This window comes from Glycine max, chromosome 1 (assembly GCF_000004515.6).
Source record: "Glycine max cultivar Williams 82 chromosome 1, Glycine_max_v4.0, whole genome shotgun sequence".
Classification (NCBI taxonomy): Eukaryota; Viridiplantae; Streptophyta; class Magnoliopsida; order Fabales; family Fabaceae; genus Glycine; species Glycine max.
In genome coordinates, this window is record NC_016088.4 from 45,210,452 (window position 1) to 45,228,345 (window position 17,894).

The 17,894-nt window shown below is 31.2% G+C and overlaps 1 protein-coding gene across 2 annotated transcripts; it reads right to left on the reverse strand.

Annotated features, from left to right (window-relative positions):
* Positions 1-5,115: 5,115 nt before the first annotated feature.
* Positions 5,116-9,812, reverse strand: LOC100527831 (uncharacterized). Of its 2 annotated transcripts, none has more exons than XM_006572778.3 (5): positions 9,605-9,812; positions 9,201-9,464; positions 8,275-8,344; positions 8,097-8,183; positions 5,116-5,368 (listed from the first exon to the last, which is right to left on the reverse strand). In XM_006572778.3, exons 2-4 carry the CDS (start codon positions 9,381-9,383, stop codon positions 8,134-8,136), a joined length of 303 nt encoding a protein of 100 aa, XP_006572841.1. In that variant the 5' UTR covers positions 9,384-9,464; positions 9,605-9,812; the 3' UTR covers positions 5,116-5,368; positions 8,097-8,133.
* Positions 9,813-17,894: the final 8,082 nt, after the last annotated feature.

Consider the following 17,894-nt stretch of genomic DNA (forward strand, 5'->3'; position numbering starts at 1 on the left):
TAGACTCAGACCACTCTAGTCATAAATTGAGACATATTAAGTCATTTTTTACATCTACGATATGTTTTTACGTCCTCTCTTCCTCTTTCAAAATTCTGTCTTTTTTCGCATACATTCAAACCTGTCCGAGTAAAACTACGATCTCGAACTCGTTAACCGTTGGATAGTCCTGAATTTTAAACACCGCTTTTGGAACTCATTTTCACACATTCTCATCGTTGATATTTACGAAATAATATAGACATAGATATGCCCCTCGCAGAGAGACAATGAATTTGAAACTTCAATCTCTTCTCCTTGTTTTTAACGCTTGGAAACCCTAACAGAGCAACTAGTGGAAGTGCTTGAGGAATCTTAGGGAACCGCTAGAGATGTTGTTATCTCCGCCAAACTACACATGTGACCCGCTTAGATGTAAGAGATGAGTTTATCGCAATTGAGATTAGAGTGAACATGTGTAGGGATCCTTAGAGGATCAAATTGGGGTTAATTTTGGGGTGTTTTATGCATTTTAATTTTACTTGTACAATGATAACTATGAATTGCTCATGTTTGACGGGTCAATTGATGTCCTGATACAAATTGAATGGTTTAATTGAGTGTTTGGCTTTGAATGTTAGAAACCTAGAAATTTGAGAATTCTTGATTCTTGCATGTTTTCTCGAAATTGATTGAGGGTTTTACATCCCATGATGTGATCACATGCTATGTGCTATTCGTTTTGAATTTGGGTGTGCTTTGAGGTCTGAATTGTATCTCTTTTGCTTCATGAAATAGAGGTTTTTTGTTAAGCACGACCATGCTTGATGAAAGCATGCCCGTGCTTAGTGAAAATCAGTTGTTTTAAGCCTGTGTTATTTTTTTGACAACGTAAGTTAACTTGTAGCCTAAAAATGACTAATAAAATGATTGAATTATGTTTTGTGATCTTCATGAACATTGTATCCTTAGATGTTAGCTAACAAATGTCATTGGTTTCACCCAATTCGAAGTTGTATAGCCATCTAGAGAGCCAAATTACTAAGCAAATGTCAAGTTATCAGGATTAAGCAATGATCCAATATTTACCTTAGGTTTAGATAGTTAATGGTCAAACCGGTTTTTGTGATCAACATAAGAGTTGTAGATAATTGTCTTAGATTTCAAACAAGATAAGTGTGAACTTAATAGGATTAGTACATCCCCTGTCATTGTGATTTTACTCTACAAAGGTCATTGTAATGTAGGAGGATATGTAAGGATATACTTGTATGTGTGGTTGCTATTAACTAAATGAATAAGTGAATGGTTATATGCCTTAAATGTTGGAATATTGATATTTTATGATGTGTGTGTGTGTGTATGTGTGTGTGTGTGTTAGTGAGAATGTGTGATGAGACATGTGTTGTGAACAAGTGTTACATTCTTCAATGTGATTATACATGTTATTGTGAAACATAAAGTGATGACATTGAGTTGTGAGATATGAACTATATAACCACACAATTATAAGACCCTTTAACATGTTACTTTGAGATTATAACATTGTGATTGAGATTGGGTGTATGTGATAAATTAAGTATGTGTTGAATTGTAAGATACATGTGTATTGAGATGTTATACGCATTGAGTTGTGAGCTATGAACTGTACAATTATACAACTGTAAGATCCTTTAAGGGTGACGAGTTTTTGTGCAATGAGTATTGTGATGAGATCCACTATAGGAACCCGACGAGTTGAATCACTTTGGGCGCGAAGAGTTAAAATTATTTTGAGAACAATTGAGGAGTCGTGTGTTTTGTATAATTCATAGATAAAGTTTGCATGTTAAAATATTTTTTGAGTTGGACCTGAATCAGGAGGGAGATGCCTTGACGGACTCTTCGAAGTCTAAACCTTGGAGGCAAATACACTCAGTTTAAGTGCTTCTTTAAGTTTGTGTCAATCCCACATGGTTGGAGCATTCTCGCAAAACAGCGTGACCCTGACTAGTCTCCTATAATTTCACCTAGTGAAAGTGACCTGACTTACCAATGTGTGGTGTCTTATCATGTACTCTTGTGCGCCCGATGAGGTTTTTCACTGAGATGGTACCACATTGCATCTAAGATTGAGTCTTATTATATTTGTTACATAATATTTGTGTATTGATTATAATTGACTGGTTGAGTGATATTGTGTTTTAATCCTTGTGTACGTGAATGATGTGAAAATGTGTGAGACATGTTGTGTTGAGATGTGATGTTATACAACAAGTGGTGGAATGACGTGAACTCTATGTAAGTTGTATTTCATTTATATGATATGTATATCTACATGTCTCATTTCTCTCTATTAATTAGGAATGTGATAACTCACTCCATGTGTGTTGTTTGTGTTTGGATTCTGTAGTGATTTTGAACCTTGTGTTGAATAATTTATTTTTCCTTTGATCAAAGCCATAGAATAATTTAGTTTTGTTGAATAGCACCTCGAATCTAAGTGTTATATAACCAGGTAAAACCTGAGTAATGCCTCCAACAAGAAATGTGCAAAAGGTAATGGTGCTCGTTCCACCAACATAACATGACGGTACAATTTTTAAATGAAAATCTATTGAATATCAATAATGCATGATTTTTTGTATGTAAAAATAAAAAATTTAGATAGATAAGATAAGCCTAGAAAGCTCACCAGCATTAAGATATGAGTTTAATTAATTTTAATATGGATATAATAGATTTTTTCGCTTATTAATCAAACATAATTGATCTTAAATTTTTAATCAAGTGATTGGACATAAGTGATTAATATGTTGAAGTTAACATTGAATTGTTTTAATACTATCTGAGTTCGATCCTTGGAGGAAATAATTTTTTATCAGACTTTATTTACCTCCAAGTCGAACTCCAGATTACTCAAAGTCTCTTTTTCCTGAGTGAATGGTTAAGAAAAAAAATCTTAAAATTTTAAACTACTTATCATAAAAGTGAATAATATGTTCATCTATGAAAATTATAATGAGATAATAATGTAAATATATTCTAATTATTATATATTCAAAATTCATAGAATTCTTATACAAATATCGCCACCTAATAACGTCTTTACATGGATATCCTAAAACAAAAGTCTTACATCGATAATAAAATTTAGAAAAATGATCTATGGACTTTCATTTGCTATTTAACACCTAAAAAGATAAAGAAAGAAGAAAAAATGTAAATATAATAGGTATTATGATGTAATAGAAAAAGTAAAAAGAAAGAAAAATAAGTATTGATGAAGTGTTTATAATAATAGAGTCATGTTCATATATAACTATTCTAAAATTTAAACACCCTCTAGATATAGAAATGGTATCATATCTTTTTTTTTTGTAGGGAGGTATCATATCTACTATGAGATGCAATTCATGGCAATTATTATTTTAATTAATAAACTAGTCATATAAATCCTGTATTTTAATATATTTAAGCAAGTTTGAATGTGACATTAAGGAATAGGCTTCTTGCAACTTAAATTTTAGAGAGCAAAATACGCAAAATAATTCGGATTGATAAATTTAGGTGGTGTTTGGTAGAAGAGAAATTTTTATTTTTTGGGAATCATAGGTTGAAAAAATTAGTTTTTCATGTTTGGTATGCATTAAAAAAAAATTCCTGAGAAACGATGCTCAGGATTTTTTTTCAGTTTTCCCCATGAACTTTTCCATAAAGGAGATGAGAATCTTATTTTTCCAAATTTAATTTTTCTTTTATTATAGTAAAACATCGTGTTATTCTTTATTAAATTATAATAAATAATTAAATAATTAGTAAAAATATACGTAACTCTTTAATTTCTTGAAAAATTGTCTAAAAATTCTCAAAGATCAACTAAATAAATTGTTTGTATTTTTAGAAAACATGATTCTCAGGATTCATAATTTCCGAACATGAGAAAACTTCTTTTCGACCAAATGCCCCCTTAAATTAAAATTGTTACATCATATTTTCATTTTTAATAAAATAAAACTCGTTCATAATAATAAAATAGAAAACAAAAAACAATTAGTAATCCACAATGAAGTACAAGTAATTCATTTTTTCTCTCGGGAAACCAAAGGTAAATTATGTTTCTTTTTTCTCTCATTTTGTATTGATTTTTGCTTTTAATCCTTAAAAAAAATACCAATGTATATAAACACCCAATTGTGTCCCCCATTTATTTTATAAGGTGTTTCATTTTCTTGACAATAACGATTTTATGTTTCTTTTCATTGGTTAATTGGTCATTTGCAAGCAACTTCTAGACGTGCTTTGATTGGCTACACGAATGGTGCTCTTTTAAAACTATACTAGAAGTTGCATATGGCTTCACATATGGTCTTCACCAAAGTTGCATATGTAGAGGAGGTGAATACTAACTAGGGTTAATCTGGGAAGGAAAACGTGGGAAAGAGAGGAGGACGTGTTGATTGGAAAGAGAAAAAAGTTTTTTTTTAAAAAAAAAAAAAAACAAAAGAAGTAAAATTACTTAGTACTCTTTTGTTTTGTGCTGGTTTAAAATAAAGAAAGAATAGTTTAGTCCAAATAAAAATATGCTAGATACTAGCATCCACCTAATTTTTAAGTGGATCTATATTAACAAACTAATATATATATATATATATATATATATATATATATATATATATATATATTGGATTTTGCTTATAAAAAATAATTCTTAAAAATGGTCATATGCAAGTCATAAATATGCTTGCATCAAGAAAATTGTTAAGCTGGAATTAGACGGAGAAAAATAATAGACACAATTCAGTTGACAATGCATATACATGCTGAACTAATAAATGACTTTTGTTCAATTCTTACCTTCACACTAAGTATTAGACTCATAATTAGTACATAGAAATGAAACTCATAAAGATACCTCAAGTTCCTAAAAAAAATCAATCACCTTAATTGGGATGGTAAAAATAAAGAAGAAAAGCGAATAATCATAATTGGTTAGCAAAGGAAAATAGAATAAATTGTATGAAGAAAAGTCCCTTTGCGAATTTTGAATCACATGGCAGTTATTGCATTTCACTTGTTTATTTAAAAATTATCTCTTAGAAATATTTAACTTTTAGATGAAAGTTAAGAGAGTAAAATATCCAAAAAATGGTGGCGTAACTTAACCTTCAAAAATATTATAATTAAGACAAATTACATTCAAGTAATTAACATGATAGTCACGATACCCAAAATGATTTTATACATGTCCTCCAAACTATGAGCATTAACTCATTTTTCCTTCCCTCTATAACCAAAGTAATAATAATTAGAGTAGCAAATCATACACAAATCAAAAACTAGATTTGAAACTGCAAGTTACACGAACATCCACGATGGCTATTGCATGGGTAAGGTGCCCCGGGCAGACCTACAAAACAAAAAAGTACAACATAATAAGGACATATTTGGTTTAGCATTTGGCATATATGAAAGGTTGAGATTATAATAATGACATGCTTAGTTTAGTTTAGTTTAGTTAGAAAAGAAGTTTTTTTTTTTTTTTTTTCTTATTCTACAAATAATTGCCACATTGTTTTCACTTTGATTCTTATTTTGGTTTAACTCTTGCAATAAAAAAAGTTGTTTTCTCCATTTCTTATGCAAATCTCAAGAAACTTTTGTAGTTAACTAAGAAAATAAAAACAAAAGAACACTTTATCAAATTAGACGGACCCTAAGAAACTTAATTCACTTCTCATCATTCAAAACCCAATGGCTCACTACAACTATCTCAGATTCTCAATATGTGCCCAAACTATATACTTTCAAATAAAAAAGGATGACATCTACAAGATTATCATCCGAAAATCTCACCGTCTTCTTTTGTGAAAGCCTGGTATGCTATGAATGTGTAGCACAACAATGCAATGTCAACGACCACATCAGTATCAGCTAATGCCATTCATAACATGACTCAAATAGCAGCACATGAATTAACAAAGCAAATTCAGAAGAACCTATCCAAAGCATTTATTGGTATGTTCCACTTTCGATTTAGAAAGTGTCACCAGCACACATCTGAAACCATGTCTATTTCAAAAAAAAATGCCCTCTGAAAGAAAGATCTGGGGTAGTTAACACAGTTTGTTATGCCCCCATCAATATCCAAATATTACCTAAGGAATCTCTGTATTTTACTTAATAGTTTCGTGTTGGGACTCAGGATATTCCACTACATGCTCTTTTCATTACCTAAGGAATCATTATTTGCTCTTTCCATTTTTCTTGCAAAGGATTCATAGAAAGAAGATATCATTATCTATACCCTTGCTTTGTCAGGATGTGTCATGACTTATTTCCATTTTCCATGTCATATGCATATTTAATTCACAAAGATAGCATATTGTAATTCAATATAGTTGTTATGGTTGACATATCCATTCAAATGGAATCTCAAATCGAGTGCATAATTCCAAACTATAGACAAGTTCTATTCTTAATCTAGAATTTCTTCCCTATAATATCCCCTGAAAGTGATCTTACTAGAGAACTTTTACTAGCTTTTCTTCCCTAGTACCACTACATGCCTTCATCAAGCTAAAATGGAACTAAATTGCAGGCTGCAACCAATGTCTTAAAAGCAACAAGAAACAAACAAGATACCAAAAGTATAATATCTCATCATCTCCAATTGCCATAGGCAGCTACCCAGCAACTCAAAGAAAGGCTTGTATAACAATCCAAGTATTTCAGTTCAAATGGAGCATATAAAAGCAGTGGATGTCATAATGAACAAGCTGTATTGGAGGGAGTAACTAACCATGAAGCTGAAGTTGCAGATCTAATTAAAATAAAGAGAAAATTGGAATCGATAGCCCCTTTTTGGATATGTCACTTTCTAGACAAACCTAATTGATCAAAGTGGGACACATGTGCCAGCCTAAGTTATTATACTATTACCTATTTCAAAACCACAATGAAAACTTTATCCGTGAGAAGACTAAAATTGAATTAAAAGTTATTGAAAATTAGGCCAGCACCTTGCCTTATTAATTACACCTCATCTATCATTTTTTAATTAGATCAACCCCTCATCTTTACAAGTATTTCAATTAAGGTAAGGGAAAGAAAACAACATAGAGAAGATCAAGAGAATATGTAAACCATGTTAATCTTTCATATTCAAGGGTAACTGGCAGTAGAATATAACAATCCTGACATCTATAATTCCTGAGGGCCCTTTGCCATCTAGACTAGGGAGTAGGGGTAACTTATTCAACATTGATTACATGCCAAATCACTCCAAACAAATTACTAAAGAAATTATCAAAAAAATAAAATAAAAGCGTTAATCTCTTATGCTGCTCCACCTAAGTGTATGAAGAAGACTAGCTTTATTAATGCATACTGCTATAAATATTTAATCTTGTAAACAGTAAAAATGTTTATTAAACATTTTGGATGATTTTTATTTTTGAGCATTTACATGTGTAGCATAAATTATTTAATTTGTATCTCAAAACTTCAGTATAGTGGCCATCCTAATCTGCTAACTCACTATAGTAGTTCTGGGGTTGGCCACTCCATGGCATTATTTGGGATAGATATCTATGAATCAAAGTATGGCAGAACAAAATAAAACCATTAAGAAAATAGGGTGTCTTAATAGTGCCACAATATTTATTGTATAAGTACTGTAATTAGTGTAAACTATAACAATACAGGGTCTATTAGTTACTGTAATTTGAGTCCTATTCTCAGAAAGTTAGGGCATGTTTGTATTTCCATTACATTTAGTTGGCACAAATTCCGAAGTGCTGTTTTGTGAGAAGTGACAATTTGCTACTTTTGCCAGAACAGCTGTTTGAGGGGCCTCAAAGTTAAAATAAACACACTTAGTAATTAGCATTTACTTGATTTGCCTATATATTGTACTGTACTATACAGCCTTGTAATTCATCTACTGTATTAGATTCTTAAGTCACAAATGAATTGAATTCTTATAAAAGCAAGCTCAAAATACATAATGATCTAAGCAGGAAAGAATAAACCAACTACTTTATGACTTCAAGCTTCAAGGTTTTCATTAATATTACCAATGAGGTGGAAAAAGAGTTTGTCACAGGGACAGCCATGAGAAACTGGGAGAAACTCACCTTATACATTTTTAGCATGAAACCAAATTATGCCTGCTTATGAATCCTCCTTCAATTCATCCGAATCAGAGTCACTTGCATTATAACCTAACAAGGAAGCATTCAAAACAAGTATAGTCACACTAAATTACGGAGGAAAATAAAATGAAGCTGCCTCAAATAACAAGTGAGGGTATACCTGGGTGCTTATCACCTACTTTCCAAACCGAAGACCTAGTCCTTGATGCTTTGGTCAGCCAAACTCTTCCCTTAATTGCCAACAGATAAGATCAGTCACAGAAACCAGAAGACAACAGAAATTAAGTACGTCCATAGAATCTGCAATCCACAACTTGCTAAAACTATGCTCGAGAATTAAACCTTTCTCTATTCAACTAATGGCCCATAGGATTTCTACATTTTATACTACAAACTTTTTAGTTTTTATATGCACTTCTATTATTTATGTTAAACAATGAATGTCATAACACAAATCAATGAGTTTTAATATATTACAAAAAGTTAAAGTAGTCACCCCAAGAAAATAAAATCAAGTTGTTACTCCGATCAACGCAGGCATTTATCCATGCAATTACAATTACTAGCATCCATTTGGTTACAGATCCTCATATATACTGATCTACATGTATTAGAAACAAACAAAAGGACTCTTTTCTTAAGTTGCACTCAACTTCCTGTTCTCTTAAGCAACTTCACATTGAAGGAGGAAAAGAAAAAGAAACAAGGATTGTTGGCAACACATTCTCTGTCACACTCGTTCAACTGCACCCTCTATTACCAGTTAAAATTTATTGGAAATTTACAAAATTATGAGTAGAGTTCATTAAATAAGGAATGATGAAATTTTGTGATTTTCAACAAATTTCACTCAATAATAATAAAATGTCACAAAGAATGCACATTAGAGTGTGTTGGCAATGTAGCATTTCTCAAAAAACAACAATATGCAGAGTTGAATTGTTCAAAACACTCATCAACTCTAGAACACCAAAACCTAACAATAAGTCCCAACAATCTCTAATCCAGTGAAACCAAGGAAAGTTAATTAAAAAAGACTGAAAACAAGGGTCATAAAAAAGAAGAAGAATCAACCAACAAACCCACCTTCTGAGCATCTCTTGGAACCCCATAACCACCGTAGTACATCTGACCCACCAACACTTGCATGTTTATGTCCCCTGCCTTAGCCTCTTTCAGTGCATCTCTGAACCACCGCTTCACACAATCTGCCACCACCTCTGAAAGTGCCACGCGTTCACTCCTCTCTCCCCCAACGGAACTCTCCATAACCCCTTTCAGCCACTTTCAACTTCAACGTGGTTTCAGTGTTCAAGTTTCGATCTTTCTTTCACCCCTTTTTGTGAGAGCCTAAAAAAAATGGATTGTCTGGTTTCAGGATTCAAAAGGGTGAGTATTTCCCCACATATTGTAGAAGAAAAACCATGGGTATTTTTTAGATTGAATCAAAATATCAAAACTACACCGGAATTGCAATATAAAGTGCTTACCCTTTATATTGGGGTGGATTTGAGTCTTCGGCGATGCTATTTGAAGATCATTTTTGGTTTCAATGCTGAGGATTTGAAACGAAAAAATTCAAATATTCAGAAAGAGACGCAGAAAGAGAAAGAGGAAGAGAGAATGAGAAATTTAAAGGGAAAAAATGAAGAGGTTTAGAGAGGAGGAGAAGGAGTAAGAAAAGCAAAGCGGCTTATTTGTCGAGCAACCACGTTTTCATATGTCCCTGTGGGCCAGCCTCTATGTTTTCTACGACGACGTTTTGGATGATATTTGATCAACTCTTTTATTTATTTTTATTGTTTAATCCAAGTAGGTTCTGTTGGCTGCGATGAAGATTTTTATTTGTTTTAGGAGTTTTTATCATCGTTAATTGTCAAACGGATGTTCTTTTTTTTTTTTTCGTCTTGAGCTTGAAAATGGACAATCCATAAAACCTTCAAATTCAGCCAGTTGTATGAGTTTACAATATTAGGTATGGGTGTTTGTATGCGTCATTTGTGAATTTGAATTTATCCAAACACAATTTTGATTGGATTATTTATGTATTTTGATCAAAATCAAATCAAACCAATCAAAACTGTTTATTTATGGATAGGATCACGGGTTTAAATTTGTTGATCCGATGAAAATCAAACAAAACCAATCAAAATCGATCAAAAATTTTAGAATTGTTTGATTTGACTTTAAATATTTTTAATTTTGAAACTCTTATGAGACTATTAACGTTCGAACTTCTTGAGGTGTTACTTTTAGGTATTGTTATTTGTTTCACTTTTTTCATATTTATTTTTTTATGTTATATTTACGATATTAATGGATGATATTTTGTTCATTTGTTTTAGCAAATCTGTTTGCAACAAATCTGATTGTAGCAAAATTTATTGTAAAAAATTAGTTTGTAGAAAATAGTTGTGATTCAAATGATTATCATAGTAAATCTCATTCAAGAATATTTTGGTTTAGTTTGTATTAGTCTATTTTAGAATATTATGTTAATGGTATTAAATAAATCAATTTTACTAACATTTAATAATATTAAATGAATAACATGTTGGTCTGAACTAAATCAAACTGTTTATAAATGAGTTAAGTTGGATTGTGTTTCAAAAAAAAATTGTGAAAATTAAATCGAACCAAACCGATTAAATTTGATTGGATTGAATCTTAAATTTGATCAAAATCAACCCGAACCAGTTCACAATCATCCCTAATATTAATTGGGGTGAGTTTTTTGTTTTTTTTTTTAGAAATATGCAAACTAGTATCTTGAGTGTTTGTGTGATTTAATTCAAACTTTAAAAATTAAAACTTCTTAAACATGGTTTAGGTAAAATATAAGATAATTACTATGAAGGTGGTTTTAAAAACTTTTTTACCATTTAAAAAATTATAATCAAACTTTTCTTTAAAGATTATACATTTTATCACTTAAAGTGATTTACTTTTGAATCTCTTTTACATACTTGGCAGAACCTAATTTTGTGGTTGGTCCTCCAATGCTTTCTTCTGGCAAGAGGTGGGATACCAACAAAGATATTGGCTATGTTTAACAAAATATTTTAATTAGTTTTTAGTTTTTTTTACTAACTGGAAAAATTGTTTAACTCTTTGGTAAACAAATTTTTTTAATAGTTTCTAGTATTTTTTAAAATGCTACATAAAATAACATGTTTTAAAACATTATCTTTTAATTTTTAATTTTTATATTTTTATCATCAATATATTTATTCAATTTCTTTATTATCTTTTTAAAATAAATCATAATTTTTATTATTTTTTATGTCATTTTACACTTTTCAACTAATTTATCGAACACTTATAATTTAATAAATTAATTTTTCAATTTCTAATTACCAGGTAGCTTTGGAATCTTTAACTAAATTTTTAACTAATTTTATCAAATATAATTGTTATGATAAAGTTAACAGCATAAAGATAAGATGTAAGAATAAAGATTACGTTCATTAAAAATCAGATAAGATTACCTAATGTTCCTCATAAGGGATAAATAGGTCCATAAGCCTAGTTACCTGATATAAGTCATACCTAAGAAGGGTCTATATTTATAAACGTGCCTGACAGGAAAGTCTATTAGGTTGGTTACGTACTTACATTTCATTGAGAGAATATGTGACTCTTAAGCTCCTACTAGTATTACTTAAGTACAATCATATTTCTTATTCGAGAATAGCTAAGTTAACAATGGTGTTAAGCCGGGTTAATCAACTCTCACATTCTCAAAGGCAATTTTGCCCTTTGTCTTAGATGTATTAGGGGTGATTTGGATTTACATAATAATTGCTCCCAAGTCGCTTAGAATAAGCAATAATGACTAGAGGATAAAGACATGGTTGACCTTAGGCTCTGTTTGAAGGTGCGACCGCTACAGGATCCACAGCTAAAAAGGGCCAACAAAATTTTAAAAATTGTATAGTTGTGTAGTATTTTTTTATATTATTTTGTTATTTTATTGTCCAAATTAGTGTTTTATTTCATTTTCTCTTTTTATTAAAATTAAGATACGATATGTGATTAAAAAGTATTATCATGTTGATTATATATATTTCACCTTACATGTAATAGATCTATGATAATGAACTTAAAGTATTTGTTTTTTTAAAACTAAATAAGAAACCCAAACAAAAATTCAAATTATAAAAGAAAAAAAACTAAATGTCAGTATGTTAATAAATAATAAAAACATATGCAAGTTTTAATAATAAATAATATTTTGTTGATGATAAACAATAGCAATCGAACTAGAACATTTTCTTCCAAAAACAAAATATAAAATTAATATTTTAAATATAAATAAATTAAAATTATAAAAAAATGTGACAAATTTCTCACAAATATTCTCAAATTCAATAAAGCTCAACCAAGATGAGGATGAGTTTAAAAAATATAAATATACTTCTTTTAAACCTCAACATATTCCTATACTGCAACGATGAGAATGAGAAGAGTAAAAAATGTCTCTAACTTATTCACTTATCATATTTATCTTATAAATAGATATTTGTCATGTCTACCTTATTTATTAATATATTATTATTTGGGTTAATCAACAAAAAACTTATATTATGTAATTTTATGAAAATAAATTGAATGATATATAATAACATAAGTATAAATTAAATAAAAATATAATATATCTTTTTGAGATTTATTAAAGTCATAATATTAATGTAACAAAATATCTCATTTTTAATAAAAACTAAGTTTTTTTTATACAATACATATTTATATTTGTTAATACTTAAGTATAAAAGGACTTCTTTACTATTTCACCCCTGAACTTGTAAAATTTGAAGAGCAATCCTACAATTGCTCCCAAGTCAGCATTGTTTATTTTGACTTAAGAATAAAGATCGACAGGAACTTTGTGATTAAGGTGATTCGAGGTAACCCCTAAGAAGATTAATTTTGTTCATAATTATTTATGCTCGAGTACAGTAGTGTATTCGTGATCATGGACAACAATACCAACAATTTTAAGAACTTAATCTTTCAATTTTTTGCTATCTATGGCAATTCCTAACTTTTTTCTCACATCCAAAATCTCCCTTTGGCGAAAAAATCAGAGACCAAATTCAAGTAGAAGAGGACAGGTTATGGACGGCTTCTAATTTCGAAATCTAAAACGCAACAGAGAAGCCACCAAGTCATCAAAGAATCAAGTAATGTGGTATAAGAGCCAAAGGCATGCAGATTCGTAATTGTGTCTGTGGCTATTCATGTCTTGTCTTTTAACACACACTCAAATGCCCCTCTAGAAGCATGTCGTTTTGGTGATGATCAAATATCAAGTTGACGAGGACGTGGTTGACCATTGATATGCAGCAGCAGCACAATGTTACATGTACAACTTACAAACACATGACCGCTACCACGGGGTGTTTGCATGTCGGTTTGAATAGATTTTGGTCAAATTCAGAATTCAATCCAATAAAAATTGATCAGTTTTGTTTTCAGTTCGATTTTTATAATTTATTTTTAAAACTCAACTCAACTCAATCTATTCATGAACAGTTTGATTCAGTTTGGACCAATGGGTTATCCATTTAAATTTGATTTTTTTTTCTTATAACTATTATTTTATGTCATAATTCGTCCAAATATTCAATACAATTAACACAATATTATCAAATGTCTAAAAGTAATAAAATTGATTCATTTAATATCATCAACATAATATTCTAAAATAGACTATTACAAATTAAAATAAAATATTCTTCAATGAGATGTATGATAATAGTCTGCATCACAACTATATATTTCCTACCAACTAATTTCTCATAATCAGTTTTACTGCAATCATCTTTGCTACAATCAGATTTGTTGTAACTAGATTTGTTGAAATGAATGAATAAAATGTGATTCATTAATGTTATAAACATGACAAAAAAATAAATATGAAAAAAAAGGTAAAACAAATAATAATATACCTAAAAGTAATACCTTAAGAAATTTCAACACTAGTAGTTCTTACACGTTCAGTTTCAATACTTGGAATCCCAATATTAGCAGCATTTAAAGTCAAACAAAATAACTCAAAATTTTGATCGGTTCAGTTTGATTTTGATCGGATCTATAAATCTAAACTCATGACATAACTCATACATGAACGATTTTGACCAGTTCGATTCGATTTTGATCCAAATACATAAATGACTTAACTCAAACGGTTTGGATCAGTTTTGGTTAATTCAGGTTCACGAATAACCCGTACCTATGAACACCCCTAACCACTAAGCGCATGGATCAATTGGCGTGAAATTATTCTGCTTAACTAAATGATCTCATATTTCAGTCATGCATATGTAAATAGATTTAAATGCTTAGAAATAAAAATTTAGAACTCGTTGAATAATTTTATCTAACTTAAACAGGATTGTTTTGTTTTTGATAGAAAATACCTATAGTTTAGTTAGAAAGAAAAAAAAACAATTACAAACCCATAGATTATGACAATTAGGGGCTAAAAAAAATTTCAAGGTAGGACCCATTCTTGGTCACAAGGCAATTTTTAGTTGCATTTGGGAAAATTTTCTCCGTCCTCTTCCTCCATCACAGTATCTTATATCTACTTTTGCATCATGTATTGCTTCAGTACCACATCTACGTTGGCTGGACCCAGCGCACGTGAAAATGGCCTTATAGTGCGAAGCAAAACTATTTATGTATTTAACAAATATCATAGCACATCGAAGAGAAAGAGTCACCCACATAAATATTTGCCTCCATGTTGATACAGACTATTACTACAATAGTCGTCGCACAATTACTACACTATTTCAGGCCAAACTGGCATATCGAATAAATTAGTATGACATGATTGTATATAGGTTTGATTATTAATAAGAAATTGAACTGAAAGAAAGTCTAATGTTATATATGAAGAGATAATGTTATAGCTTGGCTTTCGAGGTCCAAGTAACCTTCCTAAAGAATAGACGAGAGCAAGAGATATAGAGAGAGAGTAGAGGAAATGCTTCTTCTTCTTCTTTTTATTCATAAGTGTTTCTTACATTTATACGAGTTACTGTTACTAACAAAAAGCTAACAAACTCAACAATAAGCTTCTTCTAGAAGATACATGCATGCGCCCTATTACTACATGTTACTGTAATCCTTCAAATGAATGGGAGTATGGCTTTGCCTCTTGGGCCTTGCTGTTTGTAACTCCTTATTGCTATTCATATCATTCCTGCGCGCTTCAAACAACACATTGTCCTCAATGTGATGAAGGCATCTCCATTGCACCAGTACCATATGTTTTGGTCATGACTCGAAGGGAATTATTTTGGACGCCACTATGGCTAAAGGGATGACGACTAGATGGATATCAATGGCCAGACAGGGCGTGTAAACTGAGCTGTGCCGGAGGAGGTTCTTGAAGTAAATCAGGTGATGGTGAACGTGGTGGTGCTAACTGTGGTGTAAGCTCTTCATCTTCTATTACCAAGAGAAATAACAAAGATGAGCACTTGTGACCTCGAGAGAATTTCTGGTCGCAGTGGAAACACAGTCCCTTTTCTCGACAGACCGCGGGCTCTTCCGGTGTAAGGCATTTAAAAGGAATGGAAGTGGTTGTAGTGCATTGAGGTGTAGGTAACAAAGGCAGAGTAGGGTTGGGTGAAGGCGATTGAGTGATTACGGTTGTCGCAGTGGTTGTTGGAGGGTGATATGGTGGTGGCCGGCGAGCAGCCATGAGCTTTTCTTCCTGTAAGCGCGCATACGATACTGCTTGAGCCAATGAAATAGGTTGAAGAACTTGCACCTCTCGCCGAATGCAAGACTCAACCCCGAAATGAAGCAACTCAGCACAAACGGTGCTGGCAGTCCCACTATATGATTTTCCAGAGACTTGAATTCGGACAAATAAGCGCTTACTGACGAACGCTGCTAAAGTTTGCACAACAAACCTGTAGGATCCTCATATGTAGACGAAGCAAAACGAGAGTGCAAAGCATGGAGAAACGCTGACCACGAAGAGAGCTGCGTGTTGCGGTGCATCCACTGGAACCACGCGAGAGCTGGCCCTTCCATATAGAACGAAGCAATTGTCAAGCGTTCCTGATCAGGCGTGGAGTGATACTCGAAAAATTATGTGATCTTGAAGGTCCAACCAGTTGGATCGGAGCCGTCAAACCTCAGTACGTCGAGCTTCATACGATGCACTAGACTGTACGACGGCGGCGTCTATCCTACTAACGAAGACAGCGGCGTTTGCGGCGGTTGCTGGTTCACTTCGAGTTGTGACATTTGATGAAGAAGATCATCAATTTTCAAATTCATGGCGAGCTAAGAGGCTATGAGTTTCGCAATTGCATCTTCCAGGCGATCTGCGGAAACCTTAGAACGAGTCGCGTCCACCATTGTTGTGCAATGAAAACACCAATGTTATAGCTTGGCTTTTGAGGTCCAAGTAACCTCCCTAAAGAATAGACGAGAGCGAGAGATAGAGAGAGAGTAGAGGAAATGCTTCTTCTTCTTCTTTTTATTCATAAGCATTTCTTACATTTATATGAGTTACTGTTACTAACAGAAAGCTAACAAACTCAACAATAAGCTTCTTCTAGAAGATACATGCATAATCCTTCAAATGAATGGGAGTATGGCTTTGCCTTGCTGTTTGTAATTCCTTATTCCTATTCGTATCAGATAACTAGAGGTAGTTGGGTATATTGATTAAATGTTTCGATAATAAAGTGAAATGTTAAGTGCAATACCAAAAAAAAAGGTGAATATTAAGTGTGTTATGCATTGGATCGGACTTGATGATATTACTAGTATAAATTATTTGATAGAATATTGAACATATAATGATTTGCATTTAGGTGATCGATCAAACTAGAAAATGTTCAAAGTAAAAGTGTGAATTTTTTTTCTTTTAAGGAATATATGTCGTGGTGTGTACGATGCAAGGAATAAAATTTATTGAATTGATCATGAAAGTTTTGTGGTGTTTAAGATTGCTAAATAAGCTATTGGAAATGAATTATGAAAGGATTTTGTGTATTGCTTATATGTTTCTTAAAACGAGATGAAAAATAGGAGATATAATTATTTAGGATTTTATCATGGAGAATGTCAACTACTATTTTAGGTTTTATAGAGATTTAAAATGAAACCCCACGCACAATGGATTACATTTAAAATGAAAACCCAAAAAATTCATTCATTTTTTTAATTCTTTAACCTTTTGAAAAAGAAAAACTAAAAATTAACTAAAATTAGCATGCCAAATATAGCTTGTTTAGCGGGTCATTTCAACTATCTTTTAATTTTTCTTATACGAAAAATTTATTTGACATTATTAATAGTATTTGATAAACAAGTATATTTTTAATAGCTTGTGGTATTTTTTTAATATATTACTTTAAGTAACATTTTTAAAAATATTATCTTCTAATTTTATAATTTATTTTCTTTATGTCCATAAAATATTTATTAATTTTTCATTTTACTCTTTTCCATAAAGGTAGAATTTTAATACATAATTTTTGCTTAAATAACAATTTAGTCTATATAAAATACTCTATTTTTATTTTAATTCTATATAGATTTTTTTTAGTCCGGTAAAAAATTGATTTAATTTCTACTGTCAAATAATAATGTTAATTGATTACATAATAACAATGTTGATATGTCACATCATAAATAATCTAACAAAACAATCATTTTTTTTTAAATTCAATTCTCATTTATTCAAAACAATTGATAAAGGATTAAAAATATAATTTATAAAAAATAGATGTGACTTTCTAAATT